This window comes from Anneissia japonica, unplaced genomic scaffold, assembly GCF_011630105.1.
Source record: "Anneissia japonica isolate Jap-2015-1 unplaced genomic scaffold, ASM1163010v1 scaffold180_len884964_cov147, whole genome shotgun sequence".
Taxonomy (NCBI): domain Eukaryota; kingdom Metazoa; phylum Echinodermata; class Crinoidea; order Comatulida; family Comatulidae; genus Anneissia; species Anneissia japonica.
This window is the reverse complement of record NW_022696035.1, coordinates 823,241-839,961: the sequence shown is the minus strand read 5'-3', so window position 1 is coordinate 839,961 and position 16,721 is coordinate 823,241. Positions and strand designations below refer to the sequence as shown.

Sequence of the window (16,721 nt, the reverse complement as noted above, 5' to 3'; positions counted from 1 at the left end):
TATATATTGATTCATGATGTTTTCCTCATTCTCGCTGATGAAGGCCACAGGAGTGGACAGTTTTTGACATGGGATATTTAATAACACCATGGGTTCTTGGGATTTTTGACAGTTGTGAATGAGGGCTGTTTATTTGTTCAATATAAGAGACCCACTGCAGGCTGAGTATATTTTTTCAATTCTTTGGATCAGACTGTTGTTTAGATACATTCTCATCTTTTTCCTAAATAGTGTGCATTTTTAAGTTAAACCTCTTGTCTCCCATTGGCAGAATGACGTTTTTTATGCTACTGGAATATTTTCTGTTTAATACAAATATAATAACCACAATTGCATTTTTTCTTTTATTTATATGATTTTTAAATTGATGTAAGACATCTTCATCCCACCTCCCCCCACCCCCACCGCGACTTCATAAAATTCAATTCAGTTAAAAAAAACCAAATTATTGGTCTTGTAAATCCAAATACTGTTTATTATACAGTAGAAATTACAGTACAATATAAAATTCATTGAATTCAGAAAAAGCCATAAAATTTGAATTTAAAATGAATTTGTATGTGTATATATATACTAATATTTTGCAAATCTTGGGATTTTTTAATGCTATCTTTGGATTTTTAGACTCAATCTTTGGAATTTTTATTTTTCCGTGGTCACGCTGGTTTTAGCGATTCATTTGGAATGTATGTTTTTGAATAGAATGCAGCCATTTCAGTGTATGCTTCTATCGACTAAATTGTCAAAGCCTTCAATGCGGCTGCCTAACAAACTTAGTCAAAATAATAACCATATTCGTAACGACGACAGAATTCTTATATAATTATTAAATTAAAGATGCAAAATGTTTAATATTGTACTCACATTATTTTGTTATAAATTGTAAAGTCTCCTTCCTATTTCAACTCCATTGAGTAATGTTTATATGTAAAACGTCACCTGGAGTGGTATCAAAAACAATTCTTAAAGCGGCATTCCTTTATGATGATGAGGATGGCGATGGTGATTATAAATTATAATAATGATGATGGTAACTAAAGGATAACCAGGAGTGGTGAAAAAAAAGTGAAAGCAAAGAAAATAAAATGAAAAATAAGGAAAATAAAAGGAACAATCAAAAGAAAGAAAGATACACACTGATATGACATGGAAAGAAAATAAAAGGTAACATGAAAAAGAATAAAAAGAAAACAAAAACCAATAAAAAAAAAAAACCAAAAAAAAAACCAAAAAAAAACAAACGGAAAGATAAAAATAAAGTAAAGATGCGATCTAATAATGTGTAAAGGGTACAATATAAACCATAAGGCGAAAGGAAATGAAAAGATAAACAAGCAATAAACGATAACATTAGAAGAAAAGGGAAAAAAGAACATTAAAAGAAACGTAAAGAAAATACACTATGAGATAAATGAAAAGAAGAGAAAAAGACGGAACAGAATAAAAAAGAAAAGATAAACAAGAAACGGAAAGTTAAAAATAAAGGAAATATGCGCTCTGATAAGATGTAAAGGCGAAAATATAAAACAAAAGACAAAAATAAAAGAAAAGATAAACAAGAAATAAATGATAAAATGAGAAGGAAAATAAAAGATAACAATAAGAAAAAAGAAAGGGTAAAGAAAGATAAACGAAAATAAGAGATAAAATGAAAAAAAAACTAAGTAAGATAAAAAAATAACAGAAAAATTACGAAAAGAAAGATGCGCTCTGATAAATGCAAAAGGAGAAAGTATAAAACATTAGATGAAAGGAAATGAAAAGAAACGATAAAATATAAATAAATAATAAAATGAGAAGTAAAGAAAACAAAAGATAACACCAAAAGAAAGGGTAAAATAAACGAAAGATAATGAAAAAACGAAAAGAAAAATATATGAAGAAAATGAAGGTTTGAAATGAATAACACAAATGAAACGAAAAACTATGACAATACATAAATGACGTTATGGAGCTATGAGTAAAGGGTGCAGGTCAACTCGGCCACAAGTCAACTCGGCCACAGTCAACTCGGCCACAAGTCAACTCGGCCACAAGTCTACTCGGCCACAAGTCAACTCGGCCACAAATCAACTCGGCCACAAAAAGTTCGGCTACAGCCAACTCGGCCACAAGCCAACTCGGCCACAAGTCAACTCGGCCACAAGTTATTAATAATGAAAATCTCTGTAGTTTTTGCATCCTTTTTCTTCAATATCATGATTCAAATAAAGTACAGTATATTTTAGTAAAACAGGACCACCACACTACCAAAAGAGATTTGAATGCTATTGCCTATGAATTAAAAAGCGTTATTTATTAATGTGTTCGTCTTCTGTTTACTCACAACATTCTACTTCAACAATAATATTAAACAACAATAACGACAATAAATTAATAATATTTACTTTAATAATACTAATCAGTCATTATGACGATAATAAAGGTAATAACAACAACAACATTAATAGTAATATTTATTTTAACAATACTAATAGTAATAATACTAGTATGGTAATAAAAGTGTAGTTGGCAAGTACACGCGACAAACCTAAATATGCCCATGATGACATCACGTCATGACCATATATAGCACATCATGACTATATATGCGCACATCATGACTATATATGGGAATGCCACCGTTTTTGTTTCTGGACAGAGCTTTACAATATTAATTTTGTATTGGTCAAGGGTGGCGCCAACGGGGGAGGGGAAGGGCCCCCGTCTGGGAGAGCTTCTCCCAATCCCGGGGGGGGGGACCACAATCCGTCGGGGAGAAAAAAAGATGTATATAATGTATTTTCTACATATTAGTAGATTCCAAAAACAAGCATTTTAAACCCCGAAATTTTCACTTTTCTAGAGATTTTGAGCGACGCCTAACTACGCCCACTTTTTCCGTCTGGGACCTCGGACCCCCAGCCCCCGTCGGGCAAAACCTGGCGCCACCACTGGCATTGGTAATATATTGATCAACATGATTACTATTAGTAGCATGGCTTGTATTATGCTGTCGATTGTACAATATGTTACCTCGTAGCTTTGGCTGTCATCTCGTCTGCTTCCTCAGCGAACAGATTGTGGCTCACTTGGTCACCGCACCCCATTTTTAGAGATATAAATGAAAAGTGTTAACACTCCAACCTGTGTTCCTATGTTTAATGTATGTACTGTAATGTAGTTAGATTTATATAGCATTTTACACGCTTTTCTCGAAGTGTGGACACCATACAAAACTTCCTTCTTTCTGTGAAGTTCTTGTGTCTGAGATACCCTGTCAATTGGTACTAGCTACTTCTTCTGTAAAGAACTGGGTATCCCCTACTCATCTTACAATGATGTACTGTACTGGGTTCATGTGCACGAGCCTACTGTATACAATGGGCCTACGTTTTTAGTAATTATCTGAAAAGGCTTATTCCACCAAAAGGATAATAGAGGAGCGTGCCGCTTGAACGAGCGCCGATGTTATGGCTGTAGTTTGTGTTTCCCCTGCCTTGACCCGCTCAGCCATAATAGTCTCGCCAGAGTTCTACAAGTATCAAATTTGGTAGGAATGTGGAGACAATAACAACCCCGTGTTTGAATATCTATAACATTGTGGTACAGCGACATCTATCAGTGGTGGATCCAGAAAGTTTTTGCCCGGGTGACAAAAGTGACAATCAAAAACCTATGATCTGAAATATTGATAGGGGGTGGGGAAGGTTTGGATGTAACCATGGTCGTTAGCAATCCATCTAAATGTTTCAAAACCTGCTTAGTATTTTTTTACTAGCTACTGCTAGGAGGTGGGGGTTGGGATGAGCTCGGAGTGGGTATGGCGAGCACTCAATTTCTACCCACCCCAGGATCCGTCGCTGTTTTAATGAGAAAAAACTGATCTAATGACGCTAAACTGATACACATAAAGCAAGTTCATGTTTCTCACTTTTATTGTACAGTATAATTTTAATTTTTTCAACTATACTTTCACAGTTTTACTTAACTAGACGATATAGTGGCAGCTATATGCATGTTATTCCATATACGGTTTCAAAATACAATTTGTACGTCAACGTAAATTATTCCAATTTTATATTCAAATCTTTTGATTTATATTTGCTTTAAACAGTCAAAAGGGTACATTCCATAGGCAGCCTATTATATAAACTAAACGAAATATCATTCATTGTGCATAACTCATATACTGCAGAATGTTAAATAATAGTATTTTGGTCTATAACTTTGAAAACATATTAAAGCAAAAAACTGCAAGATATTTGCAACATTTTAAAAATGACAGATTGATTTGGTCATATTTGCACCACTATGGAAACTGCACCAAATCCAACCCCCCACCCCCATCCAACTCCCTGAAAATAATTATTTATGTGAAGCTATAAGAAGGCCAATGACATTAGACATTATGTACTTACATCCATGACACCGTCATTAAACACCACATTTCGTTTGAGGTGGAGAGGGTGGGATAGTATGGGAGTGGTGAGAGGAAAGAGAGAGAAGGAGGAAGGGGCAGGGTAAAGGGAAGAGAGAATAGGGGAGGGTATAAGAAGAAAAAAATGGGACAGTATAGGTGAGGATTAGAGGGGGATGATGCTATAGAAGAGATGGTTAAGGATGGGAAAAGATAAGATATGTTACAGGGATACTGTACAAAGATTGATCACAAAGACAAACATTAATGGAACCACTAGAGAATTAAAATAATTGAAATCACTTCAGGGAATTCTTCGGCAGGTTTAAAAATAAATGTAAAACACCAGACAAATAATAATACAATGCCTCACTTATACAAATCTGTTGTACACCATTATTTTAATTCAAGATACTCAGAATTAATGTAGAATTTCTATAGCAGTAATAAAATTAACATTAAATGTATAGATAGATCTTCTACCACTGTACCGGGTGTTCCAACATCTGATGTAAACACATACGCTTAGAGTAATCTTCAATTTGATTCAAGTTTTTTGAAATCAAGAAAATTTTATAGCAGGCTTACAAAGCATTTAACGCATAGACAAATATCTCCAAAAAATTGTTTATCTTTTTTTTTTCCGCAAATCGCTCGTGAATTATCAGAGCCTGACAAACGCTGCGTCGGCATATGACGCAATTTAAGGAGACTGCGACGAAACCACGCACCATGTGCCAGGTAACTTTCAGCGACTATCTGCTCGAGACTGCCCATCGGTCAATGGACTGGTGTTGCATCAAGAAAGCGCTCACGTAGCCTTTCGCATAGCATGAACGGAGGAGCGCGGACTATATCATCGGCCATAAGCCGACACAGCGTGCGCCAGGCTCAACATCCAAAGAATTTTTATCAATCTAGGTCCATCTTAATTTGCGAATCACCTTCGTTTGTTGCTGGGGTTTCCTGCTGTGCAGATGGATCAACTGGTGTTCCTTCCTCCATCTTTACTTCCGTGGTATTTTCCGGCATTCCTTCTTTCGTCTCTTTCTCTTTATCCTTAGGAGGCTCTTCCTTCGGTTTGGGTTTTGATTTTGTGACGATTGGTTCGCAGATTGCCTTAAGAAGCTGTAAAAAAAGTATTAAAAAAGCGGTTATAAAAAACTATTAATTTTTTAAAACTGTATACATTGCCTTAACCTAGGCCCACACTATCAAATTTTATGCGACAAATTTGAGTGAAGTGCCCATATATGGGCATGATGTCATATCACATGTATAAATGTTGACAGACCTTTAAAAAAAAACAGTCTTTGGAATGGATTAATACTTGGTCAAACTAACCATGCATTGGTGACTTTTACGAAATAAAAAATCCAGCGTGGACACGCTGTGTAATATTCTCCGCGATCAAAATTTATGTGACAAATTTGTGTAAAATACCCATATTTGGGCATGATGCTATTACACACAAATACTGGCATATCACATTTATTAGTGTGAAAAGAACCTCTGAAAGTCTGTCTTTGGAATGGATTAATATTTGGTCAAACTAACCATGCACAGGGTGATTTTAACAAAATAAAATCCAGTGTGGACATGTTGTGTAATATTCTCTTTGATCAAATTACCCAAGACTTGCTTCAAACTGTGTCCACACAATCAAATGTTATGTGACAAGTTTGTGTGACAAGCCCATATATGGGCATGATGATGTCATATGCTACATCAAAATATGGGCATATCACATTCATTTGTCACACAAGTTTTGATAGTGTGGAAACAGCTTTAGTTGAATAAATGTTGACCAGGAAGAATAAACAATTTAACACCATACTGCTTGGGATATTTAGTACGAAGCTTAATATGACAATAACATTTGAACTTGCCTAAGTTAAATCCAAAATGGCATTGAAAGAACAGTTCGACTTTGACAAAATTTGACTTACAGATACTTAGATAGAAAACACAACAATTTGGCATGTAAAATGAGTTTGACTTAGGCATGATTTAACTGTACATCACACAGAATGTCTAGTAGCAAAAATTAAATTTAATATGGAAAAGCAATGTTTGGTGGCGTATGGCAAACTTTGCTCATAAGGCAGAACTAGTTCGGCAAACTACCACTAAGGTTTGCTATCAGCATCTCTGAATTCAACATTATTTCACTATATTTGAAATAATAATTGAAAGTGATGCTTTGTTCATAATACATTTTAACCTTCACTCAAAAATCTACACACGCTCAAAATATAAACATACAGAAAACAATTATGTGATTGGCTATTTACATGTTGTTTAATTTTTGGTCTTAATTTAATCATTTATATGAAATGCTTATTTATTTACTTTTATTTTTATAATATATTTATTTATAACTTTTTATTATATATTAAGTATTTACTTTTATTAATTATATTTTATCACAACCCCATGCATCTGCCCATTTACTATAAATTATCATGAAATAAATAAAATTATTTAAAAACATAAATCATCCTTAAAAATAAAACATACTCCAAGCTCGGTGTTGATTTGAGCTGCAGTTACGACTGGATTATCGGTAAGCCCCAGTTGGTTCTGTTTATTCCAACTTTCATCCCGCCATTTTGTCTTCTCCGCCAACTTTTTTTCAACTTTCTCCATCTCAGCTTTATCAATATGGTTATACAATTCATCCTGTGCAAAAGAGACGAAACACACAGGTAAAGTATATCTTTTAGCACAACAGCCCATCCCTATTCAGGGGACAACCCTATTAAGGAGACACTTTTTTGGGTCCCAAAGGTGTCCCCCTAATAGGGTCTCTAACATAATATGATTTCGCCCCATTTTCATAAACAAGTAATATATTTGTTGTGAACATTAATAGTGTATAGCATTCTTTAACATGCCTGCAGGCCATATAGCACACAGGTCTAACGTCTCATTCAAAAGACGATTCGCTTTTCTTATTCTTGCATTTAAGCCCTTAAGATGAAACACAAGAAAGCAGAAGTAGTAACTATTATATACTTAAAATTGCCATAAAAAAAAAAAATTTCATACCCCTCTCTTATACGATTCCAATATTTTGTTATAATGGACAAGTGCCTTCCCTAATGCATCAAACGCCTCGGGTCGATCAAGACTTTCCTTATATCGCATCACTACTGGGTCTCCATGTTTCTGAAAAGAAATTATATTTAGGATAGATATGCACTGTGGAAATTCTACTACTAATTATGGTTAATGGTTTTAAATTTATATAGTGCAAATACAAGAAGTCTATGTAGAGATGTTTGGAAATGTGAAAGAATAAAAACAAAAAAAAAAAGAATAAAAATGAAAGTACCAAGCCAAGCTAGCACTCAAATCGCAGTATGGGGATACGCCCTCGTCGCCAACCAGGGATTGATCTAATTGAACCCTGGTCAGAACCTGTTGTGTCTCAGTTCAGGCGCCCCCTATCCTAATTAAAGCTCTCTCTGTCATGGAAATAAAACAGTGATGTACAATACAATTAAGAAACAAACAGGGGAGTCTTCAATCGAGTGAAAACGGTGACTGAAGGAGATTCATGTATGAGTAAAGGCAACAAGTTCCACAACTTAGGTCTTCGCATGACTTCCAATCAGCAAATAAAAACCATACTACACACTTGTTCAAAATACGATAACATACTATTACCTTCAGTTCATCTAGTTTCTTTATGTACATGTTCTTTTCCTCATCTTCGCCATCTTCATACAACCAGTTTTCGGTTTCGTCTAAAAGTTTGGCAAACTTTTCTCGTTCCTGCAAAATCAATTAAATTTGTTCTTTATTCATCATCATCATCCACATAAGAAACACACAGAAATAGGTAACATGGGAACGGACACAGAAAGCACCACGCCAATATTTTTTTACAAGCGCCGCTCTCGAATAAGCGCCGCACCGAATTTTTGATTATTAAACAGACTTTTGATGATATATAGTTCAATTAATATCACTGTACTGAATTTTCTGTGACTGTAATCACAAGTCTGGACGATCTCATGAAAATCAGCAACTTCCCAATTACTCATGGGTTTTCCCAGGGTTCAACGTTTTTTGCCAGGTTTTAACGGTTTATTGTTCCCAGGGTTCAATGGTTTATTGTTCCCATGGTTCAATGATTTTTCCCAGGGTTCAATGGGTTTTTTCCCAGGGTTTAATAGCTTTCTACTGATAAAAAATTATTAAGATTCGCTGTTGATAAACTTACCTCCTCCTTAATGAATTTCTCCAATTGTTCACATATTTTGCCCCTCATTTCGTATACATACTCTTCCACGTTATTCCTGGCATGACTTTTATCTCGCTCTTGTTTATCATTTGCTTGCATCTTGAACTGAAATAAACAAACCACAATATTTTAGCTTTGATAAAGACCACAATAACTGAATGAGATTCATTATTACTGTATTTTATCATATATATATATATATATATATATGCATTCACACTTGGGCTGCGTATATATATTGCCTTGGTTTGGCTCTGTAATCATTAGTGGTCGTGGGACTAGTTTGGGCCCTACCTAAGCTGGTCGAACGTTTCGTTTGGGCCTATACCCTAGCTGCACTGATGAGGCCTGGAAGGCCGAAACGGATTCGTCTGCAGATATTGGAATTCCTTCCAGTGGATGCTTAGTTTATTTTGTCATTCTGATCGGATTTTCTCTACTGTTCCGTTTTAATTTTAAATAGTTTTGCATTATGTGGCCATTTGCTGTTTTATGGGTTTTTCCCATTTAGTTTCCATGTTGTTTTGTATCAGGAAATTTCATATGAGTGATGGTTTTGCCGTATCTTCGTAAGTATTGGAAAACATACAGAGTATTCTAACACGTCAGGTAGGGCAAAACATCATTCTTATTACCTCCGCCATTATACACGGCCTGCATATTGTTGGTACTGCATTTAGGCACAGGGTGTAGGTATGCACTATAGAGCGACTGCTCTAGTTTATTATAGGTATTATGAAAATAATGATTTTGTTTCATAATAGTCAAGTGTTCACTGTTGATATTGTTTTTGTCAAGTATTTTAGATTGGATTGGAGTTATTTATTTATTGACTGCTTCATGCTGAATATTAAATATCATCTGGCTTCAATTCCTGTCTCTTATACACATCTAGATGTGTATAAGAGACCCATATATGGGCACTCACCTCCATTTCACAAAATTCAGTGAGCTTGGACGATGGCGGTTCATGGACTAATGCCTCTATTGGCAGCTCATGTTGTTTTGTGGTTTTCTTCTTCTTTTTCACTTCTTTATCCTTCTTCACTTCCTCCTTTTTACTGTCATCCTTCGCTGCATCACCAGAGGGCGCTTGCTCTCCGTTCGGCTGGGAGGAGTCATCAACACTCATCGACTCATCTTCTTGGCTGGCGGGTGTTGCTGGTGTCTCTGGAGTCTAAAATATTTAAATACTATTATTAATTTATTGAAGGGCTGTAGTGCAAAACTAAAATGTTTGGACAGCAGTTAATGTAAAAAAAAAAGTTAAATAAAACAATTTGCCAATTCAAATCAAAGGTAATATTGAGATTATTATTTAAAAATACATTTTTTTTTTTATAAAACTGACATTTTCATTGATTCACCAAAAAAAAAAGGCTGAATGAATGGTGTATAACACAAATTTTTTCAAAATTAGGTGGGTCAATTTAAGAAATCGTATAACCTGAGTGTAGGTCCTTAACACGTTCACTATCAGCGACGAGTATACTCGTCACATACGGTGTTGCTGAAGCCGCTACGGACAACTATACTTATCGAAACCGGGGTAACATTCTAGCGTTTATTACTTTATTGTATACACTGCAGAACCACAGACTTAACGGCTGATAATTTGGGTAAGATGCACCTTTAGACAATAATGTACAAATAACGGATGTACGTTTGTTGTGTTACGTTGCCGGCAATACATTCCTTTGCACAAGTGAGGAAGCCCTCTGAAGATATACCAACCAATGCAAAAAGTGAACGAGAAAAGTCGCAATTGACAGAAGTAATAAAAAGTACTGTTCCACTGCCGGCGACGAGTTTACTCGTTCTCCAATATTTTCCCACCATTTTGGTGATATATCACTAGATAAATTTTTTAAAAAGTATATCTGTACATGTAATGTTTTTTTGGCAAATGGGAAAGAACCTAAAAAAAAAGTTCTGGCAGTCAACGAGTTAACACGAACTTCATTAATAATGCTTATTCTTGCAATAATGCTTATAAGCTCACCTCTTCAGCTGGAGTATCACTATTGGCAACAGTTTCTTGATCCGTTTCCATGGGTGTTTCGTTATCTTTCTTATCAGCCTCGTCAGCTGCGTCTTCACTCGCTGCTATTTTTTCGATCATGGACGCTGACGACACAGTGAAAATTCCATGTCCATCGATACGCACCTTCACTTTTAATTTCGAGCTCTCACCATCAAATCCGGGTTTCACATTCAAAACCTTAAATGTACCTATTACAAATACAATCATTAACTTGGTTAAACCATATTGCTGATTATTCATATTGTCTTTTACAATTTTTTTTCTTTTTATTTTTTTTTTATATGAACATTATATTATATTTATAAATAATAAAGGAGAAGATTGCATTTGCCCGAAGGCTAGGGGCATAGGTTACCAAAGCGGAGACTCATGGTCGACTGTGCTCACATAAATTTAAACTAACATAATCCCCTTTGATGAAGTTGGTTTGTAATTTCTTACCTATGTTCAGATCGGAGTATATGAGGTTAGGTGTCTTGGAGTAGGTCGCCTGCAGTTCAAAGGCTTCTCTTCGATAAAACGTTAACATCTTTGAAAATGGTACAGCATGGTTTTGGGGGAAAATTTCTGCAGTTCTAAAAAATGAAAAAAAAAAAGAAAAACCCATTACAATACAAAAAATACAAAAGCAATTTCGTCCAGAATTGTCCAAAAACTTTGTAAACGTATCTTGTACTGCAATTTTTATCTTCAAAAGTGTTTATCACTCCAATGGTTATAAAGAAATGAGGATGCATATAGTTAGCATGGACTTGCAGTGCCTTGAGATAGATGGTTTTACTATCTTTTAGGGGGGGGGGGGGGGGTTATAATTACCTTTAGTCACCAAATAGACTAAAGTACAATTATTTTTCATTGTCAAGAGTAAAAAAAGTAGCCAATAATAAGCATAGAAGCACTTTAAATAAGTGAACATAATTGGTTTAAAGGATGATTACTGATTGGTTAATTAAACAACCAATCAAATTTAATCTAATTTAATAAATTTAACACCTACCCTGGTTCCTCCTCTTCATCAGTAGGCCATTGTAAATTGATGGAATAAGGAAGAAGATCAGTGATTGAAAACTCTCTAACTCGGAAAGTTGGTGATAACATCGCACACTGCAAGAGAAAAGAATTATAAAAAAATACAATAAAACATAAACATCAGTATTTTTTTTCTTCTGGAAAGTATTCAGTATTCCATAATTCAGCATTAATTAAAAGACTACTATTTCCTTTTATTTCTGTTGCCTGAAAATGGGATGCTTTTTACCATAAAACTTCCATTTTACATATTCCTTGCTACTAAGGTGTGTTCATAAATTTCAAAAAAATTCGTAAACTAGTTATCCCTTTCAATTGAGCGCCGATAGGCTGACGGCGGCCAGGCCTAGCACAACCGACAGTGCAGCAGCATGGTCTACCGCGCTAGAGGCTAGCTGAATTTATCTTCGATAAAAACCAAATTATTTTAATCGCTGGCATTCTTCCACTTATCAAAATATTATTTTAACTCTTATTTAAACATCTGTATGTTTTATGGTACTTTCTATCGTGTTCTTTCTAGTTGTTAGATCACCAAAAATGTGTTGTTTACATGCATTTCGCAATCATATCTAGCATTCACAATGTCAATATGTTGATAGTCATGCATGAGTGATTCCATTCTAGCGTTGCGTCATCATGCAAATCGAAAGCGCCCTACTAACGAACTTGAACTTGATATTGTTACCGTGACATCAATTCACTATTGTTTATATGTGGCAGAGGAAATGAAAATCATTTTTTATTTCTGCCAAAAACCACCAGGAGTTAAAACCAAACGATCTAACCAGGTTTCCTTGTTCAATTCATACCTGCAAAGCACAACCACGGGCAACTGCCTCGTCTTGGTTTAGCGTGGTGCTATAATCTTTCTTGAACACTTTCTGAATAATTTCTTTGACAGCTGGTACACGAGTTGACCCACCGACAATCTCTACCGAGTAAATATCATCTGGCTTCAATTCTGTAAAAGAAATCATTGTTAAAATTATTTTAATTGCAATGCAAGATTGCACACTGTTAGATTCTGTAACAACGACAGGTTGCTTGAGAAACAATAAAAGCGACAGATTTCTGGGCTATTGTAAAAGTGTAATTTGACTATATAGAGTAGTACCTCGATTTTACGTACGGTACGGGACCAGAGGTCGTACGTAAATCTAGGATTCGTAAAATTGAGGTTAGGTTAAATTTGTGATAACCTTTGACCTAAATACCTACGTAACGCTTAATAAACGTATGTTATGAACAAACGATGTTACCTAGGCTAGACCTAGCCTCTCTAGGCCTACCAATAAAACCATGTGTTGCTGTTTAATAAAAATATGTTGCATTATGGTTTGTATATTGTTATAGTTTATTGTTATAGTCTTTTTACTTATGATTTGCTCTAAAAAGGGCCATTTGTTTTGAATATTTTTGGGGTTTTTGATGACGTCATCGTCGATACGAGGCGTACGTAAAACCGAGGATTCGTATAACTGGGGTATGTAAAAACGAGGTTCTACTGTATTTAGTAAATATAATAATATATGCGAGGTCTCACCACAAAATGGGTCTCATGGTCAGAAAATGAAAATTTAGTCTTTGAATAGCTTCCCTAGGATAAGTAGATGCAGAAATGTGGGCATTTAAAATTTAGGTGTATGACAACCAAATTTTGAGAAAATCGGCCTTAAAGATATACTAACCTGTACAAATAACAAGAATAGAATTACAGAATACTGTTTTAGTAAGAAAATTCTCTTAAAAAAAGTATACAATCATAAAATATAAGTATAAGGTTATTCAAAATTTTTTACTGACCTATTTTGGTGAATATATCATTTCACCAATGATGCATCTCATTTTGTTTTGAGATCTCACATACTAACACTGTAATACTATTTAATTATATGCTATTTAAAACAATTTACATATTTATAATTATTTCTATATAGAAAATAGATCAGATAGTGTTTCCTCTCCATTGAGCCTAGACAGATCCCAACACAAACTGGCACCAAGCTCTAGACACATCTATTTAAAGTAGACCTGCCGATCCAGGGTCCAGCTTGGAAGGAATCAGCCCCCAGATCAACCACCTCAATATACTTCAAAGACCTTGACAACAGGTTCTAGTAAGACACTAGACCTAAGGGAAGGTAGTTGAAGCGATAAAGAGGAGTTGAGCCAGAACTTCTCAGAGAATGGATAAACAGTCACATCATTTCTATATCAAGATTAAAATCATGAAATATAGTGAAATAAATTATAACAAACAAATAAAATATGAATAAATAAATAGAAATATATATATATATATAGGTATTAAATGTGAATATAATACTTACTACTTTGTTCCAGGAGTTTCTTTAAAACTATTTCTACTCTATCAAATAAGGGTGAAGCCATTTCTTCAAATTCTGACCTAAATAATTTAAAAAAAAATGTAAATTACATTTTAAAATACATTATATCATTATATATCTAATCATGAAAGCATTCCAAATTTGTAACTAACATTTAAAGAATGTTATGAAATTTCAATAAAATATATTTTAAAATACATGTTTACATCTGGTGGAATGTAACGTAATGGTATAAAACTAATCATGTTAAATTAATTAATTTTTTAATTTTAATCACCTAATACAAAGATAAACAAATTTTGAGGTGTTATGAAAATAAAATAATACTAAAAACAGAAAATAATGATAATAAATTAATTTCCAAAAACTTATAAAAATATTGGTAAGCTTTTGCATGGTTTTAAGTTATTTTTAAGTAATTTTTTACAGGACAACTAAAAAGCTGGTGGTAAAGATACTAGATGGAGGAAAATCCTACCTTCATTTCCTTATGAAAACTATAGTTCCTTACCTTTGAAGTTTGCCCGTCACGTCTATATCGTTCATTAGGCATTCGATGTTCATTGGAATTTTAACGGAGTTAGCACTCATCAATTTCTTAAGCTTCTCAGACTCTTGTTGGACGCGAAGCCACGGACGTATCTTTGACTTTACGTCGATCTTGTACTTGGTTTTGAACTCGGATGCAAAGTGTTCGGCAATGAGACGATCAAAGTCACGGCCACCTAGCATTGAATCCGAGCTGGTAGCAAGGACCTGTTTCAAAAAGATTCACTAATTAGCATATTGCCTTGCGATGGATGGATGGAATTACTTTATAGTAAACACCAAGGGTAACTCACAAAAGTCTGAAGAAGACTTATTTCCAGTGGGGTCCTTCTGGTAGTGATTGGGCAGTACACCGGGAGACAATCCCTTAATCTTTTCCAAAGAACCTAACTACGTTCTTTGACGTGCATATTGCCCATAATGCACACAGGAAAAATGGCTTAAACGTCTCACCTCTAGCTGAAATACACAAGGAGAGGCAGCGATGGGAATTGAAACCGGGGACCAAAAGATCTCCACGGTTTAGTGCACTATCAGTGGCTACCACCAGATTAGCCAACTGAGCTAAGCTGCTCTCTCAAAATAGATAATTCCAAAGTTTTACTTATGAATTGCATTACATTTGGCAAATATCTTTTTTATTTTATTTGTGTCAAATATTGAACTGGCTGAAAGGAATAAAATAAAATAAAAATAAAATACATTTGTATGTTGCTTATTCTTCTATTTGTATTCTGGGGTCTGCAATCCATTCACAGGGTTGTTGTTAATAGCCGGTAACCGGTAAAAATTGCAGGCTGTCAGAATATTTTATCCGCCTGTAGGCTAGGGCCTAGCATAAAAATTATTTCTATAACTCAAAAAAACGATCAATAAATTACTGTATAAGTATAGCCTAGGCCTTGCAATTACTTACTCATCGTTTTACATACAGAGGAGAAGGCTAGGTATTGTCTTTAGAAACAAAATAAGAAAACAAAGATATCTAAAATTGTAAACAACGATGCGACAATATATAAGTAGACAGTGGCCTACAGGGGGCCTAGCATATAGCGCGATACCTGACGGAAAGCATTTTGGTAGGCGACACTGTGCTTCACACCGCAGTCGAGCTTCATACCTCACGGTCTGTTCGGTTGTTGTTTGTTGGCCTTTCCCTACCATTGTTGAAAGACAAGTTCTGATTGGGTGATTGTGAGTCGATTACAGCTTTATTTTTTTTTCATCAAGTCAATCGCTGATTGGCCACAGAAGTTTTTCGGAGGATTTCGGAAACATCTTCGTCTGTGTGGTCTATGCACGCGTGTGGTCAGAGCGGTAAAAATTGATCAACCCCCCGACCCCTTCTTTCCATCATCGTTCCGTTCGTTAACAAGAAGAATGTTTAATATTAATAAAGATAAAGATAAACTGAAGCGACCCACAGGCTTATTTGCCTTTGGCATCGTAAAAAAACCAAAGAATGGTAAGAACATTTGTAGAATTCGAATAATATAAATAAGAATTTTGGCAAGCGAAAAAAAAATACATGCAAATAAGAGACTAGGCCTAGGCCTAGAAGAGGTAGGGGAGGCTTAGCGTAGCCTAGTTAATCATGGCCTACCTATTATTAAACTAGGCCTAGTGTGGTGAAACGTAAGAGGTATAGGGCCTAGGGCTAGCCCTAGGCGATAGGCCTACGTGCTACGGTGACGCTGGTATAATCAGGTCAACTTCTAATAAGTCTAGCCTAGGCAGCTATGGTGCTACGCCTAGGCCTAGGCCTATTTTTTCGATTAGGCCTTTTAGCAGCCAGCCCAGAAAATAACTGAAGTTTAAATTACGACCAGGCTAGACTAGGGCCTAAGGCCTGTTGTTTGAGATTCAATATTTCGACATTAATTATGCCATCATCATCGCTGTTGGCTATGCTTGCCAGCTTAAGATTTAATCAATAATAAACTGATATTTTTTTTTTCTGATTTTTTTTTTATCTGGTCTAGGCTATTTTTAGTGTTGATTTATTTCCTCAGATAATGAAAGTAATGTCAATGAAGATAATGATGTTGGGCCTCTTGGTGTTACTACAGACACTGATTCTGATATTCTACCAAATGA

General features: G+C 35.1%; 1 protein-coding gene across 1 annotated transcript; it reads right to left on the bottom strand.

Moving 5' to 3' along the window:
* Positions 1-3,899: 3,899 nt before the first annotated feature.
* On the bottom strand, positions 3,900-14,831 carry LOC117101691 (97 kDa heat shock protein-like; the record flags this gene model as incomplete). Its single annotated transcript, XM_033241726.1, is given in 12 exon segments — positions 3,900-5,527; positions 6,920-7,081; positions 7,451-7,570; positions 8,072-8,179; positions 8,631-8,756; positions 9,580-9,828; positions 10,654-10,883; positions 11,137-11,270; positions 11,693-11,799; positions 12,537-12,688; positions 14,058-14,134; positions 14,587-14,831. Coding segments are annotated over 12 exon segments (1,926 nt in total), but the record flags the coding sequence as incomplete, so codon positions are not given.
* Between the last annotated feature and the right edge of the window lie 1,890 nt (positions 14,832-16,721).